Raw genomic sequence first — 26,485 nt, forward strand, 5'->3', positions numbered from 1 at the left:
TCCTTCCCTAAGAGTGTATCCACACTTTACATGGCAATCATGTTTCCTTGGCACACATTTGTTACAGCAGTGTTTCTTGCAATAAATAAATAAGTAAAGTGTGAATGGCAGGTGTCTTGTGTCCTTAAGGGCACAATTCTATGCATGTTTAGGCAGAAAAACAAAACAAAAAAAGTCCTACAACTCCCATGGTTGGTTGGGGAATGCTGGTAGTTTTTTCTTTCTTTCTTTCTAAGCATGCATAGGGTTGCACCCTATACACCATGTGACTGGAAGATCTCCTTGGACTGTGGCTTACTGGTGCATGTACACAGGTAAATCTGTCATTACACTTTACATGTTTGATGCAGGAAACACTGGTCCAACACTGGTGCACCTGTGGCAAATGAATTTGCCTTGCAAAGTATGAGGCCTGCCTTAAAGAAGGAAGTATGGAATACCAGTGAGAGATATGTGAGACTGAAGAATACAGTTCAGAATAGAGGCCTCAAGTTAATCCTGGGATGTTAAGAGGATATTAGTTCTATTGTCATCCAGTCACTTCACTCACACAGAGAAAGTACCCTTGCTGTATCCAAGTAAAGCCACATCACAGTCTAGCACAAAGAGGACCTTATGCTGTTCATTTTACAAGTATTTTAATGTAATTAAACACTCTAGCTGTATGTGTCCCTGGCTTTAAAATGGATGCTAGCAAACATACAGTTGTGAACTTCTAATTCTTTTTTACAGTGACGTCAAGAATAGTTGTCTAATCTTGATTATGGAGTTGCATCTTGAAAGATACAAACAGTATCTGGTTTGCCTCCTGTGCAGAAAAGGCTCTCCGACTCTTGGGCTGCTTCTTCTGAAGCAGGTTATGGATACCTGCTCCTTTTCATCATCAGTTATCATCCTGCCTACAGGCCCCATGGAAAATCGCTCCGATTTTCATATCTGTGATCTGTCAAAGTCAAAGATCAAACCAGGAGCCTGACTGCATTCTCTGTGTACTTTGTCAACCTGTGAAGTCTGAGATAAGATGACTTCTACAAACATTAAGTTCTATGATATATTCCATGGAGAGATAACACCTTAAATCCCAAAGTACCGTCATTTTTATTTGCTTCCATCTGTCAGCCCAAGAAATGTTGCAGATCAGAAATCTTTGTGATATGAGAACTATTTGATTTCATCATATTGAAGTTAAGGTGGTACAATTTGCCATAAAATATCTTGACTTCCCCCCACCTCCCTGCCACACACAAGCAGACTAAAAATAAAACTTTTGTTGCAGGGAAGCTTTGTCTCTTTTTCAATGGAAACGCTACGATCACTTCTGCATAATCCCAAACTATGAATCTCTTTAATGAAACAGGCAGGCAAGTACCTCAGGCAGGCCAGAGTCCAGCAGAAGTCAAGTCCAAGGTAGCCCAGAGACTGGTAGTTTAGTGCAGAGGCAGAACCTCATAGCCCTCCTGAGAAAACAGATGCCCAGATGGCAGAGCAATCTGGAAGGTAGAGGATCTGAGAGGTTTATACTGTAGCCTCAGATTAGGCTTCTGGTGTCACCTAACTCAACAGGCCAGGAGGTTTCTAGGATATGTTGCATAAGTTCCAACTGGAACTGCTTGAAGTTCCTTCCTCTGACCAGTAGCTCTGGAAGCATAGTGAATCAATGCCTGATCTGCAGACTTCCTCTTCTGAGCCCTCACAAGACATTTTTGGACATATTCCCACTTCTTACTGTCCAGTTGATTGTACTTACCTCTTCTTCTTCCCACTTTTCTTTTAGTAGTGCTTCACACTGTCTTCATTCTGTACTATCTAAATACCTGCTGTTATAATAGGTAGGTTAAGGAAAAGGCCTATATACAACAAGGATCCCCATTAGATGGGTTGTAGTGCACAAGATCCTCATCACTGAGAGGGTCACCCAGGCCAGATCTACACCTTGTTTAATATCAGTACGATCCCGTCATGGTAACTGTATATCCCTCTTGCACATTTATACCTCATAACACACACAATGACATCTGTTGCTGTATTTTGGATAATATGGAATAAAAATCAGGAAATATTGATAGAAAAGCAGTATATGGAGTGTTCAGTGTGCCCCAACAGTTATCGATGCACGTTAATACTGACAAAGAGCACTAGTGTAGTTCTAGTCCCAGTGTCAGAAATGGAGCATAGGTTTTGCCTTTACAGTAATAGTATCCCTAAGTGCAACACTATACAATCGCTCATGTGCTTCAGTCTTCAAGCCAACTTAGTCAAAAGCATCATCAGATGCCTTTGAAATATCTGGTTTCAGGTTTAGAGTCCATGGTTTGAGGAAGTTTGGAGTAATGGACTTAAAATGTTTGAATTAAGCACTAGGTAAGTCATATGTAGCACATGATGTACTAAGTTAGCCATATTATCTTTGACAATCCATGTCCACTTTCTGCTTTTCCACATTGGCTCCATTTATCTAAGCTGACAGCTGTGGTGTCTGTGGTATTAGTAGATGTATGGCTGCCTTCTAGAATCATAGCATGTTACAAAAGCTTATCCTCAAAGGGCAGTCCTGCTGCTGCTGCTACTTTTTTGCGCTCTCAGGAGAAGGCATGACTGATGACTCAGAATTAATTGTAACCCAGCGAGGTGTCAGTGACAGATATCCATTACACGCGCTAGTACTTGTGTGCAGGAGGCAATTTTCTAATGTGCTGTTCTCCCTCCAGCAGCCCTCAATTGAAACTCTGCTTTAAAAAAAAAAAAAATCCATGCGCGTGTGTGTCTCTTCCTTATAATATTGGTATTTGTGCTTTATTAGGGCTGCGGACAGAGCTTTGTATTTCTCTGCGTTTGCTCTTTGTGCGTGTTTGTATTCTTGCTGCCCCTTGTTCTACACTTGCTCGTCTAACATATAGGTACATAAGGGAAATGCTTGAATGATGACCCCTTGCAGCGTAGTGGGAAGATTGAGGGTGCTGGAACTGAAAAGGTAAGTTTCAGCCTAAAGAATGTAACAATGAATAAGGGCATTGCTAGGGAAATATGAGAAGATGAGGCAAATATCTTTATCATTATCATCATAATTGTCATTATCATGGTTACTGTTAAGATAAAAACATCAAAAGTGACAAAATGTACACTTTCTTTTGTTTTCTTTCATCCTTTCTAAAAGTTATAAACTAGTACTACCCTTAATTAATAAGGGATCCCAGGTCAGTTGACACAACATTAAGAACAACAAATCTGATATAAAAACCATACCATTACACACTGAAAGACAAATTAAGAACTCTTCAACCAACAAGCCAAACAAAAACACAGCAATCAATTCCATTTAAAGATAAGTTAAGGTGTAAAATGTTAATGCGTTAAAATGCTTGGGCAAAAAAGAAACATTTAATTTGGTGCCAAAAACAAAACAAAATTGGGGCCAAACTTATGTCCTTTGAGAGGGCCTTTCAAAGTTGGCCGCCACCACAGAGAAGACCCACTTCTTTGTCAATGCATAGTGCAAGTCTCCCACTGATGGAATTTGGAGAAGGGGAACATGGGCAGGAAAGTAGGGGAGGAAGTGGTCCTTCAGATACATTAACTACCCAAGTGTTTCCCCAGATCATGTGCTGAATTAATGTTTAAAGTATTATTCTAGAAATTGACCAGTATATCACATAGATGTTTAATGGAACCAGACTACTTTTGAGCTGCCACGCTGAATATTGCTTATTCCTAAAACCACAATTATTAATGGGAGTCATTTCAAGGCTGGCATGGTGCATTTTAGGGGTGTCAAAGAACAGATAAAATTAAACAGATGGGATGCGAGGGTAAGACACTTTCTGATGAGTACTGGTGTGGAGCAATCTGGGATATCCTTTCACCTTGGGCTGAAATGTAGAGTTGCAAATGTGATAGATAATACTTAGCATTAATGTGCTACTATTGCCCATTCAAACCACCTCGCAGACATTAGGTCTGTATTCATTGTAGGGATGGAGGAGAAATCCTCTACGGACCCCAGTGAGGCCAGATTCTTTTGAATATATGTTTGAAATATTTGCATAGCCTATCGCGTGAAAAAGCAGGGATGCAAATGGCATCCACTACACCATTTGCGGCCGTAAAGGTCTTAGTTTAAGCTAAATGTAGCCATTTACGGCTGCATTTACCTTAATCTAAGACCTTTACGGCCGCAAATGGCATCCTGGATGCCATTTGTGTCCGGAGACAGTCCCTCTCAGCCAATGATATGGCAATGGCAGCCATATTGCTGACGCTCCAGAGCTGGCCGGCGGCTCCGCAGAATCGCTGTGGAGTGGAGCCGGCCAGGTAGGATTCTGGGGGGAGGGACGGATTGCCTATCCCCCCTGCGGACCCTCCCCCAGACCTGTAGGTAAGTATTTTGTACATCCCTAATTCATTGCAATAAACTTGAAAGGCCTGTAGCTGCAGATGAGGCTAAGACATGGTGAGGCGAAGAGATGGTGGCTTGCCTAAGGCTTCCTGGCAAGTTCATGGCTGAGGGAAGATTTGAACCAGCACCTTCTGGCTCACTGCTCAGTCTCTCAGTCGATATATCACACTAGTTACCAATATACTGCAAGGTCTTTGAAGCTAGAAAATGTTGCACAGTTTACTAGATTCCTTTGTATGCAATCCTTGCAATTATGCTGTTTGGTTTAGCCTGTATTTTGCCCATAGTGTCTTGTGGTGCTCTGCTGGCTAGCTCTGATCTTGCTCTGTTGTGTCTGTCTGCTTCAAAAGTTCCAAACACTTAAAAAACACTCACACAATCTTTAAGTGAACAATTTTGTAAGTCAAGTGTTTGAAACCCGAGGTTAATCATAATGTACAGGGAGGGCCACATCCCATTAGATAAAAGCCTGCTACCTTTACACAAGGGCCGTGGCCTCCTAGATTGCCAAGGTCATGTACTCTGTTAAAGAAAGCTAACAGAATGGAATACTAAAGGGGTTTTCACTGGCTCCTTCATCCCCCCCATCACCTTCTGCTTAAAGATCAATGGTAAATTCCCTACCTCCTTATCCCCACGATGTTCATCTCAGTGGGAGCGAGTGACACTGAGCAAACATAAGCACAGCACAGTTTTCAACCAAATAATTATTAGAAGGGATGCTGTATCGATTCGAGCCCAGTTCCTGACATTAGGGCACAGGAAACATGACATAGCTCCTGTATATGAAAGTCAATTCCTTACAACCTGCCACACTTTCAAGTGAACTGAACCCAGGATGGGCCTGGGTAGACTGGAGCAGGCCTGATACTGGCTTAGGTCACTAAGGTCATCCAGTAGGTAGAGATGTGCAAATCAGCAAAACTCAAGCTCGCTGAAGTTCTCCAAATCCCATCTCAAGACTTGTTTGGACTCAAGTCTGTATCAGATTGTGAAATATTTTTTTCTTTTCTATTTGCATGAAAATCTGTGCGTATTTCTATATTTTCCAAATATACACATCAACTGTGCACATTTTTGACATGTATACATTTTTGACATGTATGCATTTTGAAATTATGCATTTTTCCAATGTACACGTGCCGTTGAAAGCATTTTTTGGTCTTCTTTGGTCCACAAATCACATTGCAAGCTTGGAAATGTATGGACTTTCACCACAGATTGCGTCTCAGTCCGTCTTCAGTCCGGAAGGTGCAAACTGGATAAAATCCTGATCAAAACCAAACTGAAACAACTTTCTCATACATCCCTAGCAATAAGTCTTGGTCCTGAATGTCCCCCTCTTTTTTTCTCTTTTTTTATTTCTATGCAAGTGAATGTTTCCACTCATTCTTATCGGAAAACATAAAGAACCTGTCATAGGATAGGAAAGAGAGAGAGAGAAAGAGAGACTGAATGAGAAAGGTAGAGGAATGGGTTGGGAGAAGGGTGGAGAAAACCTGCAGGGCCAGCCCTACCATTTGAAACTGTGAGTCAGCTACCCCAGGCAGTTTATTTGGGTTGTCTTGAAAGGGCATAAAATGGTTACTGGTTTACATTGTTGTTGTTGTATTTTTTCTGCTAGTGAGAGAAGTTCTTGTGGGATTTTCTGCGGCAGGGACAAAATAACTTGCATGGCCTTGGGTACTAGCTAGGTGCTTTGACTTGGGAAGGGAAGGGGCGCCATTTGCTGCTCTACCTCAGGCAGCAAATCTCTTTGGGCCTGAAAGCTGGAGAACATTGGAAGAGAGTGGAGAAAGAGAGAATCAGGGGCGGGGGGGGGGAGCCAAATAGAGACAGCACCAGAGGGGTGCTGTTGGCAGGAACAAAGCGAGCCAAGGAAATATTTCCAGTGTGGGGAAATAGAAGTGCTCAAGTAAATGGAAAGTGATGGGGCAACAGGCTGGAGCTTTCCCTTGTCTCCCCTCCTGCTTGTGAAATGCCATGCCCCTTTCACTAGGATTCAGTGTAATTAGTCAACTTCCAGTGAGAGGATTTGTAATTTGCACTGTGGCTAATTAAATAGATGTAGCCACAGTTTGTATTGATACATATGATTCTCATTACTAACAATGCTACAAATTACAAATCTACATTTCCCTCACATTGTGAGATTTAAAGGCACATAATAATTTATTTATAAAACAACATCCAGATTATGCATATCCCACAGATGGCAAGAAGAAATGGTTGCCCTTTCTCTCCTCCTTTTGACCTACAAATACTCACTAAGGGAGAAATGAATCCATCCTTTCCTTTAAAAATGTTTTATTTTAGTTCTTAACTGTAGCAGAAAAAATGTTGTGTTTTTACTGCCTGGTTAGGTCAAGTCAAATTATTAGCACAGTTGGTACAGATGTTCATTTAGCACATCTATAGGCTATTGTTCACCATCAGTAGAGATGGAAGGCTTTGAGGAATTTAAATGGATATCAGTTGCATTTCATATTGGATATTGGTTCTGAGGCTTTCTTCTATGTCGTTCCCAATCAGTTTTATACTTCTTGGTTTATTGTGAAAGAATTTGCAAAACTGAGACAGGGGTAGGATGCAATCCAGCTAAATTTAAAGGGTTTTCATCCCATTGATGCCATTCGGAGAGTTTTAACACACCCCTTAATCCTCTGCCACTAAAACTGATTGGACTTAAAAACAACAACAACCCTCCCTAACTTTGGCTGGATTGTGGTCATGGGGCTCGACTCCAGTAAGGTCTAACACAGAGACATAGACCAAACTATAAATGTTGACCAAGACATTTTGTTGCCTGGAGCAGACTCCAGGTGGTGCCCTGCCCTGCTAGGGGCAACATTTTTAAAAGTCTCACTGCACTGTTTTGACATTCATTCCTGCCTTTACCTATCCACCCCCACCCCTAAAGGAATCTTGACATATATATATATATATATATATATATGCTTATGATTTATCAAAAGTCATCAGTTTGGTTGACCATTTTGAAGGATTCTTTTGCTCAAATAATTCTCAAATGAATGGAAACATCAGGATCGATCCATTGTGTTCCCAGATTTTCCTTACGTAATACAAATGGTGGGGATCTTGCCCACTGCTACCTAATGCTAATTTAGCCTAAGCATAAGACTGGAATTGATTTCCTAAGCTTCAGACACATTAATTCTTGTTTTAAAAGGCTAAAATGTGGAAATTATTAGCATTAGCTGACTCCCAGTTGAGTAAGATAAAGCAAGGAGTTAGATTAGATTAAATTGTACCACTTTATTTGCTTGTTAGGGGAAAATTTATTTCACTTTGCAGTTGAGGCAAGTGTAGATAGATACTGGGTGCTTCATTAAGAAAGAAAAAAGATGATTTCCTACTAATGGAATAGCTGGAGTAAAATATAAAATAATCTCCCAGTCTGTTGTTAAAGTGTCACCTTTGCATTGTGAATTCTAAGTCTGACCTAATGTGCTAAGAGAAGTTTGATGCAATGAACAAAACTTTAATAACAAAAAAAAAATGAATACTCTTAAGAGAGAAATGATGTCCATTGTTGCTTAATATTTTACCTCAAGGATTACACTTGCTAAACTTCCATGGTTTGTGAAGAATATTAACTTTTTAAAATGATAACCCCACTTCTTCCCTTTCTCCTGCATTGTGAATGTGTGACATGGTTTGCACATAACAAGAAGCCACCATGGGTGAATTTCCCTGTGGGGCTTCTTATTACAGTCAGAGCTGCCATTTTGAACATTCAAACCATGGTCGGGGTACAGTGCAGCTTGTCATTAGATGTGAACCCAGCCAGGGTGGATTGTTGGGGTGGTTAACAAGCCACTCAGAACCCATGGCCTGTTTTGGGGAGTGGCTTTGCATGTGGCATAGGAGGAAGGAGGGGAGCAGAGCTGCTCAGCTAAAATACCAGACCTGACTTCATAATGGCAATCCAATGGAAGCTTGGGCCAAGTCAAGCTGCTTAAAAAGAAAAAAAGGCCTCCCAGCTCACTTGCTTCCAAGCATGTCACCCATCCAAGTTGTTGATACAGAGCAGGAGTACCTAGCCACTGTTTAAAGGACTGAGTAGTTTAAGGGACTGAGTAGGCATTTTCCCCCATTGACCCACACAGGCCATAGGAAGACCTTTTCCCCCCACTCACTCTGCCCCATGAAGTTAAGGGAGCACCAGCTGTGCAAAGGATGAACATGAGGCACAATTAACTTGGTCGAAACTAGCAGAGTCACAGCACAATCCCATGCTTGTCTGTTCAGAAATAAATTCTTTTGAGATCCATGGAACCCCCTCCCATGTGAGTTTGTACAGGACTGCAGCATCAGTGGAAATTGTGGGTTAGAAAATATTAAATTAAGTTACATGGCAGGCACCCTGTGGCATTAGTTGGATGGTGAAGAAGTTCTCTGTGCATCAGGCTTACTTAGCTCAAGGGGATATGGGAATGGAAACGTTTGGAGGGCCAATTTCTCCTATTTGGGGCTAATTAGCTTGGTGTGTGTGAGTGAGTGAGTGAGTGAGTGAGATTTGGTCAGGCTTCTGACAGCACATCTTTGATGTGTGGGCCCTGAGGAGCCAAGAGTTGTACTTCAAAGGGCTCAGAGCCAGGGCTCACCTAAACAATAAGAAGAGGCAGAAGGTGTCTGATGATCACCACCACCTCATCCCTGGAGGATAATTACCCATACATGTGGGTATGGTATAGAGACATAATTTCCTGTGGCATACACATACATTTCTTTTGTCAGTGGGTGCTGAGCAAACAGGTTTTGCAGGTTTTTATACACAGCAACAAAACACCAATTTGTCACTGAGTGAACACATGCCAGGAATCTCCTAGGACTATAGCACAGGAATCTAGTCAAGAACCCTGACAAGTATATCTCTACAATGACAATACAATGTCTGTAAATGTGTGTTTGTTTGTCACATTTGAGCCTCGTGTGGCGCAGAGTGGTAGGCGGCAGTATTGCAACTGAAACTCTCCCCACGACCTGAGTTCGATCCCAGCGGAAGCCGGGTCCCAGGTAGCTGGCTCAGGTCGACTCAGCCCTCTATCCTTCCGAGGTTGGTAAAATGAGTACCCAGCTTGCTGGGGGAAAGGTAGTCATGACTGGGGAAGGCAATGGCAAACCACCCCGCTATAGTCTGCCATGAAAATGCCAGCGCAAGCGGCATCCCTCTAGGAGTCAGCATTGACTCAGTGCTTGTGCAGGAGGAACTTTTCCTTTCCTTTGCCACATTTACACTATTGCTGTGCACAAATGGCCTCTCAAAATTCTCCACCCTATTTATGGACAGAGGAACTGGGGTGGGGCAATTTTATTGGCGTTCTCCATGGGGAGGACAAATTCTCCAACAATTTCTCACAGGTAAGTCTCACTATTGGCAAGGGTTGTAGCACACTGTCTTTCTTTTTTCTTTTCCCTAAAATATTTTTTGTCTGTGTTTTTCAGTGCCACTGCTAGGGATGTCAGATAATTCCACCACGGATCTCGGTGAGGCCGAATGCCAGTGCATTCGGCCCCCCAAACTCCGTAGCGGAATGGCCTGCCACCCCCCCGCCCCCCGCCGATTCCCCCCGGGACGAGACTTATCTGGGGCGGATGTTCCGGACGGCGGCGGCTCCAGCGGCGGCTTCGGCGGAGGCAGTGGCGGTGGCTGGTCTTCCGACCGGCTGCCGCCGCCATTTGCAGTCTTCCCCCCCCCTTCGTGATAGGCTACGGAAAGACTTACATAGCCTATCATGTCTGGGTTAAAAAAAAAAAAGTACGGAAATAGCGGCAGCTACGGCCGCCGCCATTTGCATTCCCTACTTTTGGTTGTCTTCGTCTACGTAAATATTTACCTAGACTAAGATGGTGAAACTAAGGGGGAACGCAAATAGTGTAGCGGACACTATTTGCGTTCCCCCTTATTTTCGCTGTCTTAGTCTACGTAAATATTTATGTAGACTAAGACGGTGAAAATAAAGGGGAACACAAATAGCGTCCGCTACGCTATTTGTGTTCCCCCTTAGTTTCGCCATCTTAGTCTACGTAAATATTTACATAGACTAAGACAACCAAAAATAGGGAACGCAAATGGCGGCGGCCGTAGCCGCCGCCATTTGCGTACGCATTTTTTTTTTAACCCAGACTTGATAGGCTACGTAAGTCTTTATGTAGCCTATCACAGCTGAATACAGGGACGCAAATGGCGGCAGCTATGGCCGCCGCCATTTGCATCCCTGCTAGCCAGCGGCCAGATGTCTGGCTGCTGGCAGAGCCAGCCGGCGAGGATTCCGGGGGGAAGAATGGGGCACCTCCCCCCCAGTGGAACCCGGCGGAGCCAGGTAAGGGGGGTTTCGTACATCCCTAGCCACTGCAAGTGGGAACAGCATCAACTGCGTTGGCAGCCTGACCCTTATTTTGCATCCTCCCCAATACCCCATCATTCTAGGGCTTGGGGTGGGGTGGGGGGAGGGAATGCAGCCACCACAAAAAATAATGGTGAAGAAAATTTAGAGAAAAGTCTTCAAATCTGCCTTTTATTACTAGGCGGCTAAGTGAAAAAACATCTCAGAACCTTTCTGAGAAAAATGTCTTCTGAGAAATTTTGTCTTGGCTCTAGTTGTCATTCTTCAGGGTTAGGGGTATACAAACCCCACCTAACTGGGTCTGCTGGGGGGTCCATGGGGGGGGAGGCAATCCGGTCCTCCCCCCTGGAATCCTTCCCAGCTGGCTCAGCTCCGTGGCGAGTCCGCAGAGCCTCCACTGCCGGACTTCCAACCGCAGCTGGTCTATGGACACAAATGGTGTCCAGCATAGGAGACGCCATTTGCGTGCCTCCCTTTGGCCATGATAGGCTACGTAAAGATTTGTGTAGCCTATCACGGCAAAAAGGGAGGCACGCAAATGGCATAGCAGATGCCATTTGCGTCCTTCCCTATTTGTCAGACTTTGTGGGGTGGCAGGTCCATTCCACCATGGACTCCGAGGGGGGTGGATTTTAAGAATTAAGAATTCTCTGCCATCCCTATTCAGGGTTCAGCACTTTCCCCAAGGTCTTCCTAATGTTACATTTCTGAGGGTGATTGTGGATATATCCTGTCTCTACTGAGGATGTTGATAATACCAACATCCCTGCAAGCCCTGTAGTGGATGGAAGTGGAGTGGGGGGGCAGTGTTGTGTTCAGCTGCAGGGAAGAGGATGAGCTAGTACTGTGCCACAATCTGACCTCCAATTTCCTGAAAGTGTTCTTCTCCCATGAAACAGGCTTCCACTTTTTTGCCTCATTTGCAGGGTGTTCCTTATATTTATTTTGACTGTGTTTTTGACCTTACCTAATCACTAAGTTGGCCAATGGTACAGTTTGCGTGGTTTTATTTCTGTACACATCTCTCTAGTGCTCTGCAGCCTCCCAGGCTGCCTGCACTTCCTGATCTGAAAAAGCCCTATGGGAGGAATTACTTCATAAACTGGGCAGGAAGTGTGGGAAGCCAAGGTGGCTATAGGCTGCCAGAGAGATGACTGTACAAAGAAAGACAGGAAACTTGCACACCCTTCTCATCTTCCTCATTAGTAAAGTAAGCATGAGAACCCTGAACCCAGCCCATGAGAATTTCTCTGACCTTTCTTCTCTTTTGAATTTCTTTTCAAAAGCAATTTCTTTTCTATCAAATTGAATGAGAATGGTAAAAAAATATCCTGGAGAATTTTTCGGCACAGTACTAAGACATTATATCTATAGCTGTATGATTAAAATTGTAATGTGTAATGTGTGCATTGGTCCAGAGGTGATGACATGTACACAGCTGTCAACTATGCTTTCCCTATATTACCTTAAACTCTCTGGCACAGCAACCATGTATTATTTTATTTTATTTATTTCATTTCTATACCGCCCAATAGCCAAACCTCTCTACAACAACACCCAAACAAACAATTGCTTGCCTTCCTCCCAGCCTAAGTGGATTGCGGTTTGGTCTGTAAGTTTCTATTATTTCAAGTATAGTGAAGAAGGCTTCACATACACCATATAAAAAGATCTATATGTTCTTTTAATACTACATGTGCAACCAATAAGAGTGACACAATCCTAAGAAAATAGCACATGTTGAAAAAGATAAGATAAGGAACAGCCTTTTAAATATTCATGCTACCTAATAATAAAACCCAGTCTATTCATGAAATCTAATATGCTGTGACAAGTATGGCATAATGGCTCCTAATCTGAATAATGTTAGGAATATTTTCCAGGAAAAGAATAGCTTTTTAAAAAGTTAAGAATTATATACCTATTATTTATGTCTAGTGTTTAAATGATACGCACAATGCAATCTTATGCATGTCTACCCAGAAGTAAGTTCCATTTGAGTCCAAGGAGGTTTGTTCCCAGATAGGTGGGTATAGGATTACAGCCTCTGTTTCTTCAACATAGATGCACACACAAAATCTGCTCTCAGTTTTCTTTGGTAGCTAAAATTAAACTAGCTGTATTTAGTTTAAGACTACTATGGAGTTGGTAAATTTGGGCTTAATTTTGAAACAGTTGAGAGAATTCATGGTTTAGGCTACAATGCTATACTCTTTACGCTGAAGTGATGGGACTTACTTTTGAGTAGATATGCATAGGATTTAGCTTGTAATCTAGAATCTTTGGAATTTTAGCTGATTACTGTGATGTACATATGTCTCTATGTGTTAATTCACATGTGTTTATATGATTAGTAGCTTATTCCATTCTATGAGCCTGGGGAAGGCAATTAATCAAATAATAAAACCCAATTACAATTAATTAAACCACGTTCTCACCATATCTTTCCTTTCCTTTCCTTTCCTTTCCTTTCCTTTCCTTTCCTTTCCTTTCCTTTCCTTTCCTTTCCACTAAAAGCCAACGTAAATGAAAGTGCCTTAAGTACTTCTAGGAGATGCTTGGACTCAGACTTTGGTGTATCTCCAGAGGAAAGATATTGCACAGTTGACAGCCAGTCACACAGGACCTCTTTCTGTATCCTTCCAGTCCTGACTTCTCTCACAGATAGCAACCTTAAGAGGTCACTTAAGGCAGCCAATATGGTGTAGTGGTTAAAATGCTGGGCTGGGACTTGGGACATCAAGTCCCCACTCATCCATGAAGCTCACTAGGTGACTTTGGGCCAGTCACTGATTCTTAGCCTACCCTACCTCACAGGCTTGTTGTGAGGATAAAATGGAGAGGATGAGGAGAACTATGTAAGTTGCCTTGATTCCTTGCAAGAGGAAAAAAGGCAGGAAATAAATGTAATAATAATAACAACAACAGCTTTTATTTACACATATCACCCTTTTTTAAGTGTTCAAAGCATTTCACCTATGTTATCTCAGTAAATCTTTAGAACTGGCCCTGTAAGATTCGGCAATATTATTGTTCCCATATTGCAGATCTAATTATAAGGCTGAGAGAGTAGTGACTTATCACATCCTCTTACCTGAAGTGAAATCTGAAGAACGCAGCACGGAGAAGAGGGGAGGTCAGTTTTCTGGGAATTGACCTCAGAGCATGGGCTCTGAGGTCGGTTCCTGGAAAAGAGCATATCCTATGGCCCTCTAGATAGTGTCATAGGATTGCTCCTTAAATCGTATAAGCACTTCTATTTCTTTCCAAATGTCCTGTTCAGATACTATGATGTACATGTCAAAGGGGAAGGGAACGAGAATTTCCATGCTGTCCCTGCTCCCAATCACCATGTGTTTGTGTGAATGTCTGTGCAGAACTTATATTCATTTAGTTTTCTCATGATTGGGCTAAAGTGTGGCTCAGGGTCAATTCAGGGTCAAACTACATGTTATATTAAGTACGTAGCCTGAGGTTCTCTACATGTTCCTTGTTTATTCAAAAATCAGATTGGGACCATAGTACACAGGGAGGGGAGGTTTCATCTTTCCCTCCAAATCCGCCGTCTGAGCAGCAGCTAAATATATTAAAAACAAAATCTCCAGTTGATCCAAATCAGGTCCCTGTGTTTTTGAGTAAATAAAAAAGCACATGGGAGTGGCACACTATGTATTTCACGTAGTGATGTACACATTGCGTAAAATCCATTCCATCTGTGATTCATGGATTGTCAGGCGCCTTTATCTTCTATCTTCCACTCATCGACAGAATTGGATTTTTTTGAGTTTCTGATTTTTTGCATATTCACACTTGTGCAAATTTACACTTGTCCGAATTCACACTTGCAAAAATGCGCAATCCCCCCAAATGCACAAATGCCCCCCAAATGCACATTTTCACACTTTAGCCTATGGGGGAAATGCAGATTTTCAGCCTTTTTTTTTTTAAGGCGTATTTCTCAAAATTACTAAATTATTACTAAATAGTTCTAAATTACTAAATAATTACTAAATTTACACAATATTCTGGGAAGTTAGGAAAACAGTCCACAACTCTGCAGAATCTGCCTGACTGGGGAGAAGCCACTCTGCTGCGGAATCCGTGGGTCGGATTCATAAAAATCCAAACTTGGTTCTGTTGCAGATTTCTCCAGCATCCCTAATTTCATGTAGTTTGACCACAGTCTTTGTGAATTCTGATGAACTGACTAGGAGTGCACAAAAGCCACTTACCTGGTCTCGCAGCTTTTCGCGGTGGGGGGGAGGCGCTTCGCTGCTGTCCCCCCGAAGTTCAGGCCGGGGGGGAGGCTTCCCGCCTCGCCCGGCCGAAATTCAGGCCGGGGGGGAGGCTTCCTGCCTCGCCCGGCCGAAATTCAGGCCGGGGAGGAGGCGACTCGCCTCGGCTGGCCGCAAAATAAAAAATAAAAAAAAACCGCCCCCGTGATAGGCTACGTGATGATTAACATAGCCTATCACGGCTAGACTTGCAAAGTCAGCCATGATAGGCTACGTTAATCGTCACGTAGCCTATCACGGGGGCGTTTTTGTTTTTTTTTTTACTTTTATTGGAATGGCAGCGGCGGCAGCCGGTCGAAAGATCGGCTGCCGCCCCCGCCCCGCACGAACACCCGCCGAACCACCGCCGGGACCCGCCGCCGGGACCCGCCGCCGGGAGGGACATTCGGGAAAGGTACGTCCCGTCCCGGGGGGGTGCGGGGGGCGGGGGGGTTCGGAGAATTTCTCCTTGAACCTTCTTCGGGGGGCCAAACACATTGGCACTCGGCCCCCCAAAGTTTCGGGGAGAAATTCTCCGCCAACCCTAGAACTGACATTATCTGTACATCTGTATAGATTAGGGATGCCAGTGCATTCGGCCCCCTGAAATCTGTGGCGGAACAGCCTGCCCCCCCCACCCCCCGCGGATCCCCCCGGGACAAGACTTACCTGGGGCGGATCTTCTGGGCAGTGGTGGCTCAGGTGGCGGCTTCGGTGGCGGCTGGTCTTCCAACTGGCTGCCACCACTGCCATTTGCAGTTTTTCTTTACACACATGTGATAAAAACTTACGTAGCCTAAAACGTCTTGGTAAAAAAAAAGGCGTATTCAAATGGCGGCGGCTATGGCCGCCGCCATTTGTGTTCCTTATTTTGGGCCATCTTAGTCTACATAAATAATTATGTAGACTAAGATGGTGAAAATGAGGGGAACGCAAATAGCGTCTGCTACGCTATTTGCGTTCCCCTTATTTTTGCCGTTTAAGTCTATGTAAATATTTATGGAGATTAAGACGTCAAAAATAAGGAATGCAAATGGCGGCGGCCATAGCTGCCGCCATTTGTGTACGCAGTCCGTCCCCCCACTAGAGCCCTCTGTGGCCGGAAATCCGGCTGCAGACGGCTCTGGCCTGGCTGGGCCTGGCCGGCTGCTCCGCGGAGCTGCCGCGGAGCACAGCTGGCCGCGGAGGATTCTGGGGGGAAGAAACGGAGCGCCTCCCCCCCCATCCAGGATTCCGGGTGGAGAGACGGAATGCCTTCCCCCCACCATAAACATAATCCGCGAACAAGTAAGTGATTTTTGTACATCCCTAGGATAGATCAGAACTTAGCTGTCCACGAGCTTTCACATTTTCCAGTTGTTCTGATGCAGTTCTCAGCTCAAAAATGTATCAAAATACATTTAGAAAGGGGTATTTTGAGAGAAAATATGTTTAAAATACATAGTTAAATCCACATGTTTGTGACAGCTTTTTTAAAAATTGCTGATTAATGTGGAAATGGGATAGAATGGACTCATGGGTGAACACATGTGAAAGAGACATGGAGTAGACAGAGAGTGGCTCATGCACTCTTAAGTTCAACAGATAGGTTGTCCTGCATATGTTCTTACCCATACAAAAAAAAGAAAAGAAAAAAGATTGGATTATATCTTTAATAACTCGGAAAGCCAATAATGTGACATAAGTACTCATATCATGCTTACTGGCACTGCGTACACAGAATCACAGCTTGCAAAAAAATGAGCTGAAATTTTCTGTGTTCATGCTGTTTCTTTGTCACTTATAATGAATGAGTTAAATCTGATGCCTTAATTATAATATATGTGTGTGTGCACTGTGTGTGTGTGTGTGTGTGTGTGTGTGTATACGGACAGAGAGAGAGTGTGTGTGTATGGAGACAGACAGAGAGAGAGAGAGAGAGAGAGAGAGAGACTGACTTTGTCTTTGAATCAGTCTGATTTTGTAAACGGTGTTTCTGAAACTCTAGAATATATCCAAAGCAGTAACACAATTTAGTCTGCATATCCTTTAAGCCTTGCCATACTACCTGGGGAGGGAAAAATAGAAAAGAAAAAAGAGTTGGGCAGGTGGACTTAAATTCTCATGTATTCTTAAAATTTGTGTAATACTGATGCTGTGGCCAAGTTGAGAATAAGAGGGGCACTTTTATTTAGTTCTTGAAGTAATCTGAATCTTCCCATGTTCTACATCCCAAAGTGTTTTATGTGGCAGCATGTGGCTATCCAGCAGATTGCAGGCAAATTGTTGTTACATGAAATGTGTTTCATCATATGGTGGTGCCCTACTGCTGAAGAAATATTAAATCTTAAAAAAAACACAACCCCCCCCAATAAAGTAGTACTTCCCAAAAGGAGCTTTTCATGTTTAGATGTCCTCAAATAAATGCACACCTTTTGTGTTGCTGTGTCATGTTGCATCTTGCCACCCCAAATTACCAACATTTTTGGAATTGAAAAAAGAAATATATCAAAATGCACTAGTGAAGATACAAGATGTTGTTCTCCAGTAAGTGGCACACTCTTTATGCCAGGAAGGTCTGGACTATACGTTATATCCCTCTGGCACAGTTCTACTTTTCCCAGTACTGTCGTTTGGTAGAAATTACCATGTGAATGAAGCCATCACATGGTATGTTTTTCACCCCCTGCCAGCACCAGGGGTGGAGAAACTTACTACATGGTGACTCTGATTTAGGTAGCAACAATCTGACTAGATGAAGTTGGAAATTCACCACAGGAATGCTTATTCCCATGCCAAACATACATCTAACCCTGACAAGTACAGTTGACAGGTAAAGTGGTATCAGGCTCAGATTCAGTACACAGTAGCAGCAACCTTGTACACAAGGGAAGAAACAGGTACTGAACCTATACAATAGTTTTTAAAACTTATTATTTTATATATATATATATATATATATATATAGAGAGAGAGAGAGAGAGAGAGAGAGAGAGAGAGAGAGAGCAGAGTATAAGAAGCTGCCCTTGATGACCTGCTTTCTTTCTTTTCTGGGCTGCAGCAAAGAGGTGATTTTTTTTTTGTGGGGGGGGGGGATGGAAATGCCTCAGATATCATAAAAGGAAAGAATACATATATATTATACATATATACAGATTCATACATATATTTTAAAATAGAGTGAAAATAGACAGAAGAAGAGCACTAATCAAGCGTGTCCTGTGCTCTTCTTTGTAGTCCCAGCGCCGTGTTACGTTTCACCTCCCTGATGGCTCCCAGGAAAGCTGCAGTGACAGTGGTCTAGGAGATCATGAGCCTGTGGGTAGTGGAACCCTGATCTCACACCCTCTCCCTCTGGTTCAGCCGCAGGACGAATTCTACGATCAGGCCTCACCGGACAAGAGGACCGAAGCTGATGGCAACTCTGATCCCAACTCTGGTGAGTTGCGTTTGAAAGCCTCCCTCCACCCAGTCCCCCTGAAATGGCTTTTGTTCTTTCGTTTTGTTTTCTCTGTAGAGCTAGACCTATCTCGTTTGTGTACAAGATGCATCCTTCACATATTTGACAGCATATGAAGTGGCATGAAATAGCAGGTGTAATGATGATGGCTGGCACTTCATAGTGAAATATAGACTAGATGCAAAACAAGCAGACCTACAGGAAAGGCAGGACAGGATTATCCCTTTGCTAGTGCAGCAGTACATTTATTAATCATTATTGTACTCAAAGATCATTATTTTATGAGGTGTGGTTATTAAAGGTGCATTCACAAGTGATGGGAAATACTCATTTTTCCTGCCTTAGATTTCTTGTTCAGCTTATTAATATGGCTCATGTGATATATAATATGGAACATAGCCTCTTGTTTATGCAAATTGTTCTGACTATGATTCAAAGCCATGTAATAGAAGTGTAGAAAATCTAAGGAACTAAAGGACAACGACCTCACAGGGGTATCACCTACTGACACTTAAGCATTGGCCTCAATGAGACAGAATTGTCTATAGCCAGGAATGCTGCATGAAATCCCAAAATGCTTCATGGCATGTGCAAGTGCTTCTTTGTGTTTACCATGGTTTCCCAATTTCCCATTATGAATTCAGCTTTTCTTCTTGTTGCACTGCAGACTTGCTTGTAAAAATTTACTGAGTTTCCGGAGTGGCATGTTCAGTAGCATAGGTGGGCTATTGGTGTAAGAAGGCAACTGCTGCACATGAGGAATCTCCAGTAGGGATGGTGCAGGTGTCTGATGCCATCCGGGAATCTGGCAGAACTGCCCCTGCTCGCCCCCTTCCCACGCTTGGCGAATGGGCTGCACTCACCCTGGTGGCCTCATCAAGCTTCATGGTCGCCATTTTTTGAGAAATAAAATGGTGTTCACAAAAAAGTGCATATTTGTGTATGCGTGAAAATGTGCATTTTTGCAACTGTGAATATTCGTGTATGCAGAAATGTGCATTTTTGCAGGAATGCACATTTTTGCGCATACAGACATATGTCAGTTTTGTGATCACCATTTTATTTTTTTAAAAATGGCAACCACAGGGCTCGACGAGGATGCTGGGGTGAGTGCAGGCTGCTTACCAAGTGTGGGAGGGGCTCGAGCGTGGTCTGGGGACTGGCAAGTGGGGCAGGAGCTGGGCAGGTTCCAGGAGAATCCAGATGGGGGGTGTTTGCACATCCCTAATCTCCAGTGCTCTTTGGTGTTACAGATCCCAGAACTGTGACTATTGTATTTAAATGCTCTGACAGACACAGAAGTCCTGTTCCTGTAAATAGGTGTGGTCTTTGCCATGGAGAAACATAGCATCCTGGATGCATGGTAGATGTATGGAAAATCAAACAAATAAAATATTTTAAGGCTGCAGTCCTAGGGATTTACTTCTGATAAATATGCTTCACTACCATGCGATCACCAGCACTACTCAGAACTGTATTCTAAGCAATGTTGTCTATTTGATGGATTTGATGGACAATAGGCCCTGCAGTAGGTCCTCTAAAAAGCAAAATGCAGTAGCACACTATGAGATGTTCTCCAATATGTTGCATAATGTTTATGGCAGGAAGGGCTGGATTAGATGTCCTATCCCCCGGCACATTTCTATCTTCCCCAGCCCTACCGTTTGGTAGAACTTACAACATGAGTCAATCCTCCACATGGTGTTTCCCATTTCTGCCAGCATTGGGGTTGGAGAAACTTGCTACCTGATAGTGAAGAGTGCATATTGAAGAGTGAAGAAAGAAACTGAGTGAACAGTGAAGAAAACTGGTTGCATATTGTCTTGCCCAAAGCATGTTCTTTCATCAAATAAGCACATGGAATCCAAAAAGAAGGCAGTAGCCTATTGTTAGCAGAACCCCCCCTCCAAATGATGATGATGATGACGACAACGATGATTATGATGATAAGAATAGCAGCTTAAGAAAGAAAAGGCCACAGGTTTTGCAGCTAAAATAAGATTACTTCCATTTCAGGTGCTATATATTGGTGGAGGAGAGAGTGATACACTTGGAGGAGGTGGGATCTGGCAAGGATAATGTCTAGTCCACCTCTGAATGAATCCATGTTTGGAAGAAGATGCAGTCTAGGAATTTTAAAAAGAAGCAAGTATTAGAATAATAATTTGTTGAAATGAAGACAACACTTTTAAAATGGTTGTAACCCCACTTCAGTGAAAAGACATAAATTGCTAGGATATCATTTAGAAATAAAAACACACTGACCCCCCATGTTCTCTTTAAGCAATTTATGTGGAATTATCCAGTAATAATTTTTCATTTATTGATGAGTAAAAAGACTGAAGTAACTAAAAGATAACCGTACAGTGGTGTTACCTGTCTACACTTTAGCATTGTACTGGATGACATAGAACTGATTCTTGCCTTGAACAGTGTGAGAAATCCAGAAAGATAAATATCTTTCTCAGCAATGGATTTCCTCTATTGCTGTAGTCATTTTGTGAAGGTACTAAATGCGAGTGCTTCTGCTTTAGAGAAAAAATACCAAATGTGCCATGTAAAATGAATTAGAACACGTAATATTAATTGCGAGTGATGGGTTCTTTTCTAATATAGACTCTGCTAAAAGACTAACCTGAATGGACAGATGCTTTTGAATCACACAAGAATACATATAGCTTAGAGAATGGGAGCTTCTCCATGATAGCTGTGCTATCTTACTATACACACTCAAAAATCTGAGATGTGCTACCAGAACAGGGAAAGGGCACTATTATCTGTGGATTTGGGGGCATTTTTTTGACCATGTTGGCCCTGTATCTGATGCTGATTCCACTGTTCTCCTGGACTACTATGCTGCAAGCTACCTGAAGATTAGTGCGGGGCCTGCTTGCATGGGTTTCAGAAATCGGACATATTGAATCAATATATCCAATATGCTTCAATACTCTCTGTGCCACCATGCCCTTAATGGAAGCTGAAAGATCAATGTAACTGTACTCACTGTGGTGCAAATGTATATGAAAATGTGTAGAAAGGTAAAAGCAGATGAGATGAAACAAATTTGAAATTCAGTTGAATTTTGGAATGTTTGTATATATCTTTCTCAGATCTGGAATCACTGATTAAATGGAGGACGATGTGATCTTGAAGCAGTACTTCCAAAGAAAGCATGTGACAATTCTATAGATATGAAAAAGGGTGCTGAGTTAGTCCTTCTCAGTTTCTGAAACTCTGCAGCCATTCCTGCAGCCATGTTAGCAGGGCTTTATATAAACTTTAAAAATATCAGGTTATTTCAAAAGACTAGTTATCTCCATGTACTGTTAAAATTTAAATTGTAGGTGCCCTGGAGTTGTATTCAGTGGTGGCAATCCCAGTGGAAGCTGGTGGCTCTAGTTTCGTTGAGGTTGTATATCCATCCTTTGATCCCCTTGTTGTTGTTGTTCAGTCGTTCAGTCATGTCCGACTCTTCGTGACCCCATCGACCATAGCACGCCAGGCCTTCCTGTCCTGCGCTCTCTCCCAGAATGTGCTCAAGTTCATAGTCACTGCATCGGTGATGCTATCTAGCCATCTCATCCTCTGCCGTCCCCTTCTCCTTTTGCCTTCAATCTTTCCAAGCATCAGGGTCTTTTCCAGGGAGTTTTCTCTTCGCATTAGGTGGCCAAAATATTTGAGCTTCAGCTTCAGTATCTGTCCTTCCAATGAGCACTCAGGGTTGATTTCCTTTAGGATTGACTGATTTGACCTCCTTGCAGTCCAGGGGACTCGTAAGAGTCTTCTCCAGCACCACAGTTCGAAAGCATCAATTCTTCGGTGCTCAGCCTTCCTTATAGTCCAGCTTTCACAGCCATACGTTACTATTGGGAAAATCATAGCTTTGATTATACGGACCTTTGTCGGCAAGGTGATGTCTCTGCTTCTTACTACGCTGTCTAGGTTTGCCATAGCTTTCCTCCCAAGGAGCAAGCATCTTTTAATTTCATGGCTACAGTCACCGTCTGCGGTGATCTTGGAGCCCAAGAAAGTAAAATTTGTCACTGCTTCCATTTCTTCTTCTTCTATATACCAGGAGGTGATGGGGGCAGATGCCATGATCTTAGTTTTTTTAATGTTGAGTTTCAAACCAGCTTTTGCACTCTCCACTTTCACCCTCAACAAGAGGCTCTTTAGGTCCTCTTCACTTTCTGCCATTAGGGTGGTATCGTCTGCGTATCTGAGGTTGTTGATAATTCTCCCGGCAATCTTAATTCCGAGCTGTGATTCATCCAACCCGGCATTTCTCATGATGTACTCTGCATATAAGTTAAATAAGCAGGGCGACAATATGCAGCCTTGTTGTACTCCTTTCCCAATTTTACCTGACTACAAACTCAAGAATCAGAGATGCCCTGCTTTCACAATTCATTAAGGTTTTATTATGCCAGGAGTTGATTTCACTAGTTGTTCCACTAATGCTTGTGCAACTACTAGTGGAATATTACTAGTGGAACACTTGCACTTTTTTCTATTAGCATTTGGAAAGAGCCCCTAAAGTTTAGCATATGAGGTCCTTGGATCTGATGAAGTAGGTTCTGGGCCAGAAAAATGTGCCCCAGATACTATGTTGTTATTTGCTACCTGTCTGAAATAGGATCCATGGGACAAAGACTAGCCCCACCCCATTTGCCTGTGTTATTCTGTGAAATGTCATGTACACTGGTACTGTAACAACTACAACATGGTTCAATTTGATCTTCTGTCCACGGCATAATATTTTAACATTTTAAACGGAGAGACTTCAGGCGAGTGAAAATATCAAAATTCCATCTGACTGTTTACGCCCTTCTCCTGCATTTTCATCTTTTTTGTTCAGTTCTGTTTGTTATAGACGATTTCTATTCCATTTTTCCTTCTTACAAACAAGTATTCTGCACATTTTGTGTTGCAAATGCTTCGGGGTTTTCTGTGTGTGTGTGCATGTGCTTTAAATTGGTATGAAAAACATGTTTTCATTTCAGAAGCAAAGATATTTTATATCTATCTATCTAATATCTTATATCTATCTATCTATCTATCTATCTATCTATCTATCTATCTATCTATCTAATCTTCTCTTATAATACTAGAGTTTGCAAACTTTAAATGGCACAGCCAAAACGAGCCCTGCTGCCTGTTTTTTAAAAGCCAGTTCTGATGCAACCTCACGTTCATGTATTGTGTTGGTGATGTTCTCCCTGATTTGAGTGTTTCGCCCCATGGCGAGAACAATTTGGGCAGTTGTTTCCAGGTTTACGAGAATCATTGGCTTATTGTTGTATCCCATCTTGTAGCTGCCATTTCCCAAATTTGTATTTTGCTGCTAAAATTATGTTTAGTATTCAGGTTTCAAGAGCCTACTGTGATCTAGAATGAGTTAAATGTTCTCCAAGCTTAATGAACCAGCGCACCAGAGATGCATTGTTATATTTTTCCAAGTGTTGCCAACCTACAAAGAGACAAGAGAGTTATACAATTACCCTAGCCTAATGAAAAGGCATGCACAGTGAGAGAAAATTCATCCAGCTAATCTTAAAGCCAGCAATCATTCATGCTGAGGGAGAGAGAGAGAGAGAGAGGGAGAGAGAGAGACTGAGAGAGATTTTCAACATTAGCTTTATTATTCACACTCTGCTATCCTGTTTATTAAGATACAGTTCATACTTACCTTTGTTTTGTGGAGTAATTACATATTACACTACTCTTGCGATAACATCCATGGTAACTATTTAGTTTCTGCTTTGACCATAAATTATACTTAATCCTAATGTTGTTGATGTACATGCGATCATGACAAGAGTGTAATTTATGGCATGCTCCACTCCCTTACACCCATGCATAATATCACGTGTGTGGTGGGTGCCCCCATCAGAGACCTGTATGCATTATGGCCTACACTGTAAGATATCCCCCCTTTTGTTAAGGGAGCAGAGATCACACATATCAGGCAATCAGTCACACATACAGGCTTCCTCATGGCTTTAGATATGATATTGTGTGGTGGAGGACAGTGGCCTGCTCTGCTCTTTCATTAATGCAGATTCCTGCTGTGTGTATGAACTGGGCCATTGCTGTTGTTACCAGTTTGAATTGGTTTTTTCTAGTGATGAATGAGACATTTATTTCAGTTCATTTTTGACCAGAATTTATCCAGTCAGCAACTGAACATGGAGCTGAACACAATCTACTCTTGAAATCCATACATTTCTCAGGGTATGATGCCTTTCATACCTTGCAAAAACATATGCATTTATAAAAATGCAGAAATGTGAAAATTGTGCATGGAAAAATGTGTATATTTCCAAAATGTGCAAAAATGCACTTTAATCGGGGGGGGGGGGAATGTGTATATGTAGAATTGGGCATAATTAATTAGGGGTATATGGATTCCCCACCGTCTGTTCCGGTGGGGAATCCATGGGCGGGGAGGTGATCCGTTCCTCCCCCCCAGAATCCTCCAGAGCAGTTCCACTCTGCTTGGATTCCGGGGGGGGGGGGCTGGCTTGGGACCACTTACCTTCCTTCCTACCAGCCAGAGCCGTTCGCCTCCTCCCTGTCCCTGCCGATTGCCATGTCTTTAAAAAAAAAAAGGCGATCGGGAGGATGTGCCCATAGACTTATATGTAAATAGAGTCATGAGTCTTGCATATAAGTCTATGTGTCCATAGGCTTATGAGCAAGATTCACGGCTCTATTTTGCATATAAGTCTATGGGCACATCCTGCTGATGATTGCATGTGCCCATAGACTTATACGCAAAATAGAGCCATGAATCTTGCGTATAAGCCTATGGACACATAGACCTATACGCAAGATTCATGACTCTATTTGCGTATAAGTGTATGGGCACCTGGGGAAGGCAACGGCAAACCATCCCGCTATAGTCTGCCATGAAAACGCCAGCAACAGCAGCATCCCTCTAGGAGTCAGCAATGACTTGGTGCACAGGGGGAACCTTTCCTTTCCTTTCTAAGGGCACATCCTCCTGATTGCCTTTTTTTTCCCTTTTTTTTAAGACATGGCAATCGGCAGGGACAGGGAGGAGGTGAACGGCTCTGGCTGGCAAGAAGCAGCCGAGTGCCGTTCCACCTCCAGTCCTCCTGGAGCAGAGGTAAGTGGTCCCGATCTGCTGTGGATTGCTGAGGCCAGATTCCAAAGAATCCGGCCTCATTTGAATCCGCAGCGGATTTCTCTGACATCTCTACTATTAATGCATGCATTTTGAGAAATGTGCATAAAAATGCATGTTCATTTTTGTGCAAAAAGAAAATATGAGAGCTCACAATCTGATCTGGACTCAAGCCGGAACAAGCTTTGAAGTGGAAACTGGAGAAACTTGATGAGTTCAAGGTTTGCTTATTTCCACATCCCTAGTTTCTTCCTCCTTGGACTTCAGTCTGAGAATGGCTAAGGATGTAAGAACTCGCTTGTGCCCGCTGAGCGTGGGTGCTTGCAGAGTCCCTGCCGCCGTCTGCCCCCCTGTGAGCTGGGCTGCACGAGCCCTGGAGGGCTTGGCGAGCAGTCCAGGAATGTCCACAGCTCCCACTCCTCGATGCAAGCTGCCATTTTTATGCAATGTGGTGGCTCACATCAAGGCATGGGTGGCTGCAGAAGTGTTCCCGCTGCTTCTGCTGCCACTGTAGTGGGCGGGAGGAGAGGATATATGCTCCCTTCTTCTCCCGCCACCCTTGTTACAGCAAGGGGACAGGCTGGTTGTTTTATGTAAGCGTAAGAGACTTAAATAAAACCACCAGCCTGTCCCTTGCTGCCACCGCCACCATCACTGTAGCAGGGCATGTTGGGGGGAGAATAGGATAGGTACTTGATGGGGGGAGAAGAGGATAGGCATGGTGGGGGGAGAAGAGGATAGGTACCCAGCGGTGGCAAGGGTCAAGTTGGTTGTTTTCGTAAGTGTAAGAGACTTATGCAAAATGACCAGCCTGTCCCTCGCCGCTGCTGACACAGCTGTAGCAGGGATGAGAGGGGA

The 26,485-nt window shown here is 43.0% G+C and overlaps 1 protein-coding gene across 1 annotated transcript in view; it reads left to right on the plus strand.

Moving 5' to 3' along the window:
- PCDH9 (protocadherin 9) overlaps positions 1-26,485 on the plus strand; it is a 1,250,417-nt gene that overhangs the window by 774,240 nt on the left and 449,692 nt on the right. The window contains exon 3 of the mRNA XM_084844860.1: positions 18,381-18,456. Within this exon, the coding sequence (XP_084700986.1) occupies positions 18,381-18,456 (76 nt within the window). The remainder of the gene's footprint in view (positions 1-18,380; positions 18,457-26,485) is intronic.

This window comes from Heloderma suspectum, chromosome 3 (assembly GCF_057233095.1).
Source record: "Heloderma suspectum isolate Gila_16-S chromosome 3, 16-S_ref, whole genome shotgun sequence".
NCBI classification, from domain to species: Eukaryota; Metazoa; Chordata; class Lepidosauria; order Squamata; family Helodermatidae; genus Heloderma; species Heloderma suspectum.